Raw genomic sequence first — 11,548 nt, forward strand, 5'->3', positions numbered from 1 at the left:
TTGCATGACTGTGTTTCGGTTTGAAGGGTGGGATATGGCAATGAATTTACAATGTACAGAGGAATAACACCTGACTCCTCAGGAATGGCAACGCATCTTCCATGTACAGAAAATGACCAGTTACGAATTTATTATATGTATTTATAAAAAATAAATAATAAATACATAAACATAAATATATAAATATACTATTTAGTATTTAGGTCAAGGCAAATCACACGTAAAACAGGAATAAATAATGCGATTATTAATCTATATTTAATTTATTTATTTTTAATTCTTTGACATTATAATTCTCAATCGTTAATAATTATCTAAATGCAATTAGTACTAGAATTAGAATATCGCTACGTGATCGGAATATAAAATAAAATTATATATATTATATATATATATATATATATATTTATATATATATTTTATAATTATATATATTATTAATACGTATATATATATATATATATATATATATATATATATATATATATATATTGAATAATAATTAATAATGGACACACACAATTAGTTACATATTTATTTAATTTTTAGAAAATTTACATCTCTCTTAAGGAGAGGAGATGGCAAATTAACCCCCGCCAGAAGCACAGTCGGCCGGGGTTCAGAGCCCCAGGGAGAGAAACCGGCACACAATGCGGGCAGAATCTAAGAGCACCGCTTTCTGCATGTTTCCCGGGAGTGAGCCGCTCCGGAATCCCAACCGTCTGAGATGTTGTTCCAGACTGGTTGGGATAAGATCGTTCATCGACAAAACGATTGGAATGATTTCGGTGGACGTCACCCCCACATTTCGGTCACCTCGTGAGCCAAGTCGAGATATTTTCTTTTTTTCTCGGTTTCGGCTTTCACGAGGTTCTCGTCATGCGGTATGGTGACATCCACGAATTATTATTATTATTAAAAAAAAACCGGATTCGAAGCTCTACTCTTGTTTGTGAGAGGCGTGATCTTTTGTCTTCTTTCTTACTAGTATAGAATAAACTCTGCTTAGTTTGCAACTAGGTGGCGTTGTGTAATATACCGTATAAAACCTATATTTATTTTGTCTTCTAAATTTACATCATTGCTTGCATCTTTTAATGCGTAAATATTTATTTTATTTATTAAATAATACATTAAGATAATTTTTTTTTGACGGGTGAAAATGGTATGGTAACCCCGCCTGCGCTAACGGGATACGCTGGCGGAGCACCAGTGAAGGGTGATAGATGAGAATGAAAGCAGGCCAGTTAGCCCATCATGATGAATTCATCAGGAATTGACCATGATAGTTTCCAGGGAGAACCGCGAGGAGGTCGACCTGCTTGGATATATTGCTAGCAATGGGTCTGTTGGATCTCACTATTTACAATCCCTGTCCCCCCTGGCAGCCGCAGTTAGGCTAGATAGGATATTTAAGAATGACGCTGCTGCCCATCCCTCACTCTCCCTTAGTCACTTACTCGACACTCACGGGAAAGGAAGTGGTGACCTATTCTACGCCGGGACCACACGCCGACTTTCTATATATGTATATCTATATATATTAATAAAAATCAATTGCCGAATGCATACAATAGTTCCATTTTTCCTTTTGTGGTACGGAACCCTAAAAATAAAATCTTACCTTTTACCCTGAACTCCGCGTGTTCCATCTTCTTCGACAAAACTCCCGCTGCGTTCTGAAAGAAGAATATATTTTTAAAGATTTCCAAAATTGTGGTTGTTCTTTATTCATCTAATTTTCTTTTTTTTTTCTTTTTTATGCAACTTAGAACGGCAAACAAGCTGACGGTCCACCTGATGGAAAGTGGTAACCGTCGCCTATAGACATGAGCAGTACCATGGACATAACAGAGTATACTGTTTCGCCCATGATACCCCCTATACGTTGCCATTCCTGAGGACTCATGTGTTATTCCTCTATATCCTGTAAATTCACTGCCATATCCCACCCTTCAAACCGAAACACAGCCATGCAAACACAACTGCTTCACGGTAGAATCACGAATGGGACAGAGGTGCCTAAGCAAACGACTTTTGTACAAAGTCTCCCTCTGGTTTATAGCTCTGTTACTTTCCAAATAATCGAGTTGGTATCAGTACAGTCAAAAATATATACATTTATCTATTTCATTTGTGACAAATCCTTATTGCAGAGCAAAACAGATTGTCACGAGTTGAGTCGCTATTTTATTGCAGAGCAAAATCGTCTATTCGACTATACGTAAAAATCGTCCACTCTACGTCTCAACTGGTTCTTGGCCACAGCAGAATATCAGTGTTTTGCTCTTTTGAGGGCAAAACAATAAACTGAGTTGTGTCCATTTTATGTTACTATGGCACACACATGAAAGAAAACAATGTTACTTGTTTTATATATTTTGCATTTTTTTTTTTGTAGAAGCATCATTTTATCTCTTTTTACTGTGTACGTCTGTTGTTATTTGTGTGCTGTAAGTAATACAAATAAATTATCTATCTATCTATCTAATCTATCTATTCACGATATATTTGAAATAGTGTATTATACAATAGCTTTAATCCTGTTTCTCGAGTGCTACCTATCGAGTGGGGGCACACTGAAAAGCAAAAGTGCAGCGCTGCAGGACCACGCTGCAGCTTACGCTGAGTGGTGACCGTTTCAGCTGCTACCACATAATTATTATTTTAATGTATAACTATATAATGTATATCTTTAATATTGTTATGTTTTGTAGCTGAATTGAATTGATTTTCTAATTATTATTATTATTAAATACTTGTTCATTGCGCCTCTGTAATTATTGTAAATTATTTTTTATTTGCTAATAAAAAAATAATTCAATTACTATATTAATAATAATGAAATTTCGTTTGTTTATACGTGCTAATCTCTGGAACTACTAGCTGTATTTAATTTTTCATTTCATATGTTATTTTTCTATACGCTATAACTGACTTCAAAAAAAGAAGGGAATCTATTCGGCTCTTTTCGGTTTGTAACCTCAAAACTCCGTCAATTATAAACCGATATGGAAAGTCCATTTTTTATCCAAAAGCATATATATTCTAATTAATCCTATATAAATTTCATCAAAGTCGGTCTAGTGGTTTGGTAATAATTTTGATAATAAATAAGTGGTTTTGCCACGATTGGAGTCATGTTGTGGAGCAAAATCTACACGTGTACCGCAAAACTTAGAACGTGACAAAAATAAAATAACACGGTTAATAAAAGCGAATGATTACAAAACTGATTATCGTTCAATAAAATTAGTAACTAATTAGTTAAAAATTAACTATGTATCTAAACTTACTACACGCACTATTTACAACTGTTTTATCTTTCTACACATACACGTGTAGTAAAACTAATATTATAAATGTGAAAGTGAGTCTGTTTGTTTGTCACTATTTAACGCTTTAACGCCTAAACCGATCACTACGAAATTCGGTATACACGTACTAAGTGTATACGATGAAAAAAGACTCAGTCTTTTAATCCTGGTAACGCAGACAAATACGGAGGTAAAAGCGAGTGTTATTAAATATTATAAATGCAAAATGGATGGATAGATGATTGTTTATTACTCTTTCATGATAAAACTACTGAATTTTAATGATTTTTTTTTTATACCACTGAGGTAGCAATCATACGTCCCATATGAATCCTATACTGTTATGTCGATGGTACTGCTCATGTCTATAGGCGACGGTTACCACTTTCCATCAGGTGGGCCGTCAGCTTGTTGGACATTCTAAGTTGTATAAAAAAAAATACGGGTAGATATAATCCAGTTAAGACACACTAACTTGGTAAATAGGTGCAATAAAGAATATATATAGGATACTTTAATATATTGATATACACGGGCGAAGCTACTGGGAAATGAATAGTAAAGAATATATGAACCTTTCGGTTTTAGAAGTTGCTTAATTTACGCACGCATGCACGCACTCACGCACGCAAGCACGCATCCACGCACGCACGCACGCACACAAACACACACATAGTCACACAATTGTATCTTTATTATAATTCTAATAGCTTATAATTAAGATAAAATTGTACAATATAAAATCTGATATATGTTTCATCTTGATATATATGCTATCTAGAAGTAATCCATTTCATTAGTTTTCCTGCTTCTGACATTAACGCGTACGAAAGAACAGGCAAAGAGTCTCAAGTCTGAATTTTTTTTGCATCAATATGTTACTTTCTGTATTCGTAGACCATATCGAGTTGTAATAAAAAAAATATAAACGTCAAACTCTTTCAATCTTCATCAATCAACCGTTAATTGTCCACTGCTGGACGTAGGATCTCCTCCATAAGGTGAGTTTTGCCAGTAGTCGCCACGCTTGGCAGGCGAGTTGGCAACCGCAGTTAGGCTTTGGTGATGTTTTAAGAAGGATACTGCTGCTCATCCTTCGACCATTTAGGTCTCTTAGTCGCCTCTTACGATGCACACGGCAAGGGGGGAAGGGATTGTTAGTAATGCAGACTCTCAGTTCCTATCAGGTCGACCTCCACGTGGTCCCCCCTGGAAACCATCGTGTTGAATTCCAGGTGTATTTATCACGGTGGGCTAATTGACCTGCCCTTTCATCCTCACCTCTCATCCCTTACTGGTGCTCCACCAGCGTATACCGATAGCGCAGACGGGATTACCATTTCATTATCACCTATTGAAAAAAAATACACAAGGCAAAGGAGTACATTGTATTCCAGAAGTAGGGGAAGCAATGTATATCAATCATTCTTCTACTTCTAAAATCGACTTGTACAAATTACTAGGTAAAAAGTTTTTTTTATGCAACTTAGAACGGCAAATAAGCTGTCGGTCCACCTGATGGAAAGTGGTAACCGTCGCCTATAGACATGGGCAGTACCGTGGACATAACAAAGTATACTGTTTCGCCCATGATACCCCCCATGCGTTGCCCTCCCTGAGGACTCAGGTGTTATTCCTCTGTACCCTGTAAATTCACTGTCATATCTCACCCTTCAAACCGAAACTGAGCCATGCAAATACAACTGTTTCACGGTAGAAACACGAATAGGATAGAGGTGCCCAAGCAAACGACTTTTGTACAAAATCTCCCTCTGGTGAGTAAGTAGTAAGTGGTAAAAAGTAGGTAAATTATGGAAACATTCTAGTAAAAGATATTTGGCCCCGTTTTTTTTTATAATGTATTTACATATACCTTTTCTACAGTAAGGCGATAGGACCCAGTCGAACGTTTGTAGGGCTTCCGCATACTACACTTAGGGATTATCGTTTTAACTAACTAATGTTACTGTTAAAACCCAATTTTCACTTAAATTTAACGTGAAAATCAACTGTTAAATAGTTATTCTGGAACAAGAACTCTTAATTAATAGGATTAAATTAAAAAATCTCATTATACGACTGTCGAAAATAGCAATTTATAATTTTTAGAATTCATGTGTGTATGAATGCATGTTGGTATCTTTATTTCAACATAACTTCTAAATGCCGGCACGAATTGTATGTATGGAATATCGTTGGAATTCTTATACCACCCCGAGTGATATTTTGCTGTAAATGTTTGAAAAATAAATTAAATATGACAGCTATAAAGCACCGTTTTGAAGTGTGAAAATTATTCTTCATAGTACATTACTGCAGCGGCGAGCAACTGAGGCATTGACGGACGAACGTGAAATGTGGGCCGAAGCGTAGCCGAGGCACATATACGTGAGTCCATGAATGCCTAGTTGTGGCCAAGGCTTGTATAGTACTTTTCTCAAACAATGCGCGGAAAGCAAAAACACAATTTTACTTTTTAAATTCAATGACGAATAATGAACAATATTAATTTTTCACGCGCCATAATGTTCCTTTGTTTTTTTTTTTCAATAAACAGCTTTCTATTTGCAAGCCAGTTCGAAATCTAAATAAAACCTTTTATTAGTTACCTCCTTGGTAGCCATATTTCAAAGTAATAGGTCATTCCATTTTTAAATTACAGGACAGATACGAGTTTACATAGTAATTTATCTGGCCGCAAAACACGACAGATATGGATTTTCATACAACTTTTGCCGGCCGCTGCCCGCATGTATCTGGCCAGTACGGCAATTTTGATTTATCTCGAAGAAGATTGTCAAAATAATGCTCACATTTCCAAGCATGTTTGAGAAAAGTTTTAGTTCGTGTTCAGCAGGGCAGTGAGGTTTCTTAATATATTTTTTTTTAATAATTATTACTCATTTTAATTGTAATTATTTGTAACTTTGTATTTTTTGTCAAATAATAAATTTCTATTTATTTTTAAAATAAGAACTTTTAACCGTAAGAACATAAAATACAATCTCCTTTTTCAATTACTAAAATGAAATATTCTAAATATGAATATTTTCAATCTACGTTTTTACGAGGTAATTCATGGTTTGTTTATAATTATTTATGGTGTTTTGTTACAAGTGAAATCATTATTTTATTTATTAAATTTTTGTATTATTCTACTAACATTATAAATATAGAAGCTAACTGTAAACATGTTTGGATGTTTGTTACACAGTCATGTTTAATCATAATAAATCTTTTTATATTAATTTATTTTTTGCCACAGATGGCGCTAGTGAGACTAACTTTTTTTTTCGTTTAATACCAACTGATAGTAAAGACGTGCGTATTTATTAATATTTATTAATAATAGAAATAATATATTAAATGTATTTTAAATAGATATTAATGAAATTTAATACAAAATAACCTGCTTGCACACCCAACATTCACAAGGGCAAAGTTACTAGAGATAGCTAGTCACCTAATAAATTCTTATCCGTTTATTTATTGATTACTAGCGGCACATTTTTACATTTTTAAAAGTGGCCATTAAGACTGCACACGCGACAGAAGCTTAAAAGTGGAGTAACTTCTCCCGTTTTCCCAACATGTCCCTTCACTGCTCTGCTCCTATTGATCGTAGCGCGTTGAAAAGTATACTGTAACCTGCCCAGGAGTATGAAGAATAATTGTACCAAGTTTCGTTAAAATCCGTCTAGTAGTTTTTGTTTCTATAACGAACATACAGACAGACAGACATACTCGTAAATTTTACTGATTGCATTTTTGGCATCGGTATCGATCACTAATCACCCCCTGATAGTTATTTTGGAAATATATTTCATGTACAGAATTGACCTCTCTACAGATTTATTATAAGTATAGATTAATTCATCCATAAATTTTAAAACGCAAAATATAGAAACAAAAAAAATACACGCGACTTGAGAAACTCCTCTGCGTGATAGTCGTTTAAAAATAAAATGTTATCAACCATTCTCAAATAAGACAAATACCATAGAGTTTTTTTTTTTTTTTTTAAATCACGTATTGGAGGATTCAATATTGATGGATTGTGATGTATGAGAGTACTGTACTGTATCACTAGTTTACTTATAGATGATTGGCTTTCTGAGGATCTTTTGTATCTATCAAATACTAGCCAGATGCCCTGGCTTCGCATGTTTTTTGAAAATAAAATACTATTCAATTGAATCGCTAATAATGTAGCTTTCAGGAGAAATCGGTAAACATACACAAAAAAATTTTTAGTTCTCAACTCTAGTTGAACGTATGAAAGAAAAAAAAATGTATTATGCACAAGCATACGACAGCATGCACATAAAACAAAAAAATTAAAACAAAAAACAACTAAGGAAGTATTGAAATATTTAGGGGGAAAAAATTAAGAAATTAAACATTCACCTTTTTGGAGTCGGTTAAAAATAAACGATAAGTCCAAAGTATTAAATTAGTTGAGTGGTCCCAGCATAGAATAGGCCATCTTTTCCTTTCCCGTGGGTGTCATTACAGGCGACTAACTAACTAACAAAGAGAACTTATGTTCGAGGGATTGGCATCAGCGTTCCTCATAAAACATCACTAAAAGCCAAACTGCGGTTGCCAACCCGCTTGCCAAGCGTGGTAAATACTGGAAAAGGCTATGTTCGGCCGTAGACAAATAACGGCTGATACAGCAATAACTAAGTACTAATGAAATAACGTAAAAGAAATACCGATCGAAAAATAAAACCTGTTCCTATTTGGAGTCGTTTAAAAATAAACGATTACTCCAAATTAATTTAAACTACAAAATAGACCACCACAATAGACTACCAGAGGGAGACTTTGTACAAAATTCGATTGCTTGGGTACCTCTGTCCCATTCGTGTTTCAACCGTGAAGCAGTTGTGTTTGCATGGCTGTGTTTCGGTTTGTGGGATATGACAGTGAATTTACAGGATACAAAAGAATAACATCTGAGTCCTCAGGAATGGCAACGCATGGGGAGTATCATGGGTGAAACAGTATACTCTGTTATGTCCATGGCACTGCTCATGTCTATAGGCGACGGTTACCACTTTCCATCAGGTGGGCCGTCAGCTTGTTTGCCATTCTAAGTTGTATAAAAAAAAGACAAAGTCACGGGTCTGACTAGTAAATATTTAGCGTTCATATCCTTATTTCTTTTAGTGGAATCATTCTACCGTCCTTTTTGTATGGTGTCACGCTATACTAGGTCACTGAACATTCATAATAGACCGACACCCGTCCTTCTCTTAGTAATTAGTAAATTAATTTTAAAGAGAGATTAAACATAAGCTAATTATCGCCCTTCGTAGTGCTGCGGTGGACGCGTTGCTTCTTAATTAAGTCCTAGGTTCGATTCTCAGTCAGTTCTCTCCTTTTCGTTTAACACTTTCCTCTTGTAGGTGCAAATAATTCATGCATCTTCCAGCCAGCTCTATCCCAGGCCATATCTTTGACCTCCCTATACGGCATGACACCTAGTGTTTCCTTTATCAGTCCCATGTCTGTCCTCGGTCTTCCCCTTCTTCTTTTGCCCTCTATTTTTCCTTCTACTATCCTCTTTAAAAAATCGTCATGTCGTATAAGCTGGCCCAGCATTTTGCCTCTTCTATTCTCTATTATTTGTATTATTGTTCGTTTCTCATTTTCCTTTTTCAAGACTTCCTTATTCCTTAGTTTTTCTGTCCAGCTTATCCTTTCCGTTCTCCTCCATGTCCATGTTTCACACGCATATAATTAAATTAATTTAATATTATATATAATTCTCAGTCATGGCAGAAAAATTACAAAGTATGGCTTTTTTTATGGGCGATAATGAAATGGTCACACCACCTACGCTAACGGTATGTGCTGACGAGGCACCAGTGAGGGATGATAGGTGATGATAAAAGCAGGTCAGTTAGCCCATCATGATGAATTGCACTAGAATTAACCACGATGGTTTCCAGAGGGAACCACGTGGAAGTCGACCTGATAGGGTGTATTACTAGCAATGGGGCAGTTAGATCCCGTTACTAACAATCCATTTCTCCCCAGGTATAGAGGCTATTGGCAGCAGACATCTTTTTAGCCAACAACACAAAAAGAGGGGTGTTATAAAATTGACATGTTTCTGTGTCTGTGGCATCGTAGCTCCTAAACGAATTATTATGCGATTTTTTGTTTGAAAGCTGTCGTGATCGAGATGGCTCTTAGTACGTAGCTACAATTTATGGCGCATGATCAGGCGTTTCAAGGTCATCAGCTCGGGGGTTACATAACATTTTTTATTTTTAACATTTATTATTTTATTGATATATAAATTTATCTGTTTGTTTATCATTATCATATTAACCGGTAACTGTCCACTGCTGAACATAGGCTTCCTCCATGGGGGGTTTTGCCAATAGCCACCATGCTTGGCAGGCGGGTTGGCAACCGCACTTGGATGAGGGGAAAGGGATTGTCAGTAATGGAGACTGAGAATCCTATTGCTAGCAATATACCCAACCAGGTCGACTTCCTCGCGGTTCTGCCTGGAAGCTATCATGGTTAATTCCTGATGAATTCATCATGATGGGCTAACTGGCCTGTTTTCATTATATATATATCCTAACGATTAATGCCATTGTTTTTATTTCGTTCATCCTCTTTGCATTCTCTGAATTATTATTATTATTAATATTTAATTAAATTATTGATTTAATTAATTAGTTATTAAATAATAGGATATTGTATTTTTTTAATTGTATAAATTCAATGGGATTTATTCCCGTGTTGATGCTATATTAATTTGGTCACTGTTAAAGAAGCCTTTTTTCTGAAAAAATAAGAATGTCCTTCATAATATTTAATTTATCTCTTTATCACTTCTTAAAATTATGTTTAAAGCAATAATGCTTTAATTAATAATAATAGAATAAAAAATAAAAATAAGAGAAAAAAAAGGGAAAAAAACAAAGACAAAGGAAAACACACTTTTAATTTCTACACTATGACTACTTGGCCGTGTGGTTCCGGCATAGAATAGGCCACCCCTTCCTTTCCCGTGTATGTTGTAACTGGCGACGAGGGAAGGCGAGGCGATATGATTATGATGATTTATAACTATAAGTAGATTTTGCTCCGCAAAGAAATAGCAAATTCAATAATTACAAAATGAATATTGACTAGTAATGACACTGTTTTTATTTTAAAACTAATAAAACGTACCAATAAATAACGTTTATTTCTTAGATATAATAGATTTTAAAATAGATTTGAATTTAGAACGTGTCTACAAAAAGTTTTTACACCGTAACCTGCAGGATTTTGCCCCGCAAAGCTGCTGACTTATTTTCATTTTTTAATATCAAATGTAAAGTTGTTACAAAAATTGGTTAATAAAAATCATAAAATAAATTTAATATATAATTATCCTTTGTAATAAAAAAAATAACCAATGTCACTGCTCTCAAAATCTTTCGTCTATTACTGGCAAATAAATTTCTTTGCCGCTTTCTTAAATTAAATAAAAAAAAAAAAACTTTTAGTACAAACATTTATTATCATAAGACTTACCTAAGATTTATCGAAAAATAAAACACTGGCAGCCACTGAACAACTGTTTTTTTTTTATGACAAAAACAAAACAGAATATGAACAGTACAGGACGTGGCGGAGTCACTGTTGCTTGTAACTTAAGTTTACCGTTTATATAGGGGGTTGCAAATAGTCAACCGATGCGACGACGGATCGCTCGATCGGTCGGGGTGACACCACATTGCACGAGCGTAGCGGATTTCTGACGTCGGTCACGGATCGGGCGAAATGTAACATGGAATACAACATGCATTGAAAATATTTTCCGCCGTGTAAGTCCCGGCGTAGAATGGGCAACGCCTTTCTTTCCCATGGATGTGATAAGAGATGATTAAGGGTAACTTAATGGTTAGAGAGTGGATGGATTGAGAGGAGTGGGTAGCAGCATCCCTCTTAAAACATCACCAAAGCCTAACTGTGGTTACCAATTCGCTTGCCAAGCGTGGCGACTACTGACAAAATCCATCTTATGGAGAAGACCAACGTTCAGCGAGGGACAGTTAACGGCTGATTTAATAATGATGATTGAAAGAATTTGATGTCCACGTTTTTTTTTTTAATTATACTACCACATGTGACCTCACATCATCAACCTGAGCACACACAGAGGCAACATGGTCCATGTATACAAAAAATACATAAATTAAAAAATATATAAA

General features: G+C 35.1%; 1 protein-coding gene across 4 annotated transcripts in view; it reads right to left on the reverse strand.

Annotated features, from left to right (window-relative positions):
- LOC113515349 (histidine decarboxylase) overlaps window positions 1–10,992 on the reverse strand; it is a 37,254-nt gene extending 26,262 nt beyond the window's left edge. For all 4 annotated transcript variants that reach the window (XM_031914493.2, XM_031914492.2, XM_031914495.2 and 1 more), the window contains exons 1-2: window positions 10,869–10,992; window positions 1,625–1,679 (exon numbers count right to left, since the gene is read on the reverse strand). In XM_031914493.2, the coding sequence (XP_031770353.1) occupies window positions 1,625–1,652 (28 nt within the window). In that variant the 5' untranslated portion in view covers window positions 1,653–1,679; window positions 10,869–10,992. The remainder of the gene's footprint in view (window positions 1–1,624; window positions 1,680–10,868) is intronic.
- Window positions 10,993–11,548: the final 556 nt, after the last annotated feature.

Source organism: Galleria mellonella, unplaced genomic scaffold (assembly GCF_026898425.1).
Source record: "Galleria mellonella isolate WM207_F2 unplaced genomic scaffold, CSIRO_AGI_GalMel_v1 utg424, whole genome shotgun sequence".
NCBI lineage: Eukaryota > Metazoa > Arthropoda > Insecta > Lepidoptera > Pyralidae > Galleria > Galleria mellonella.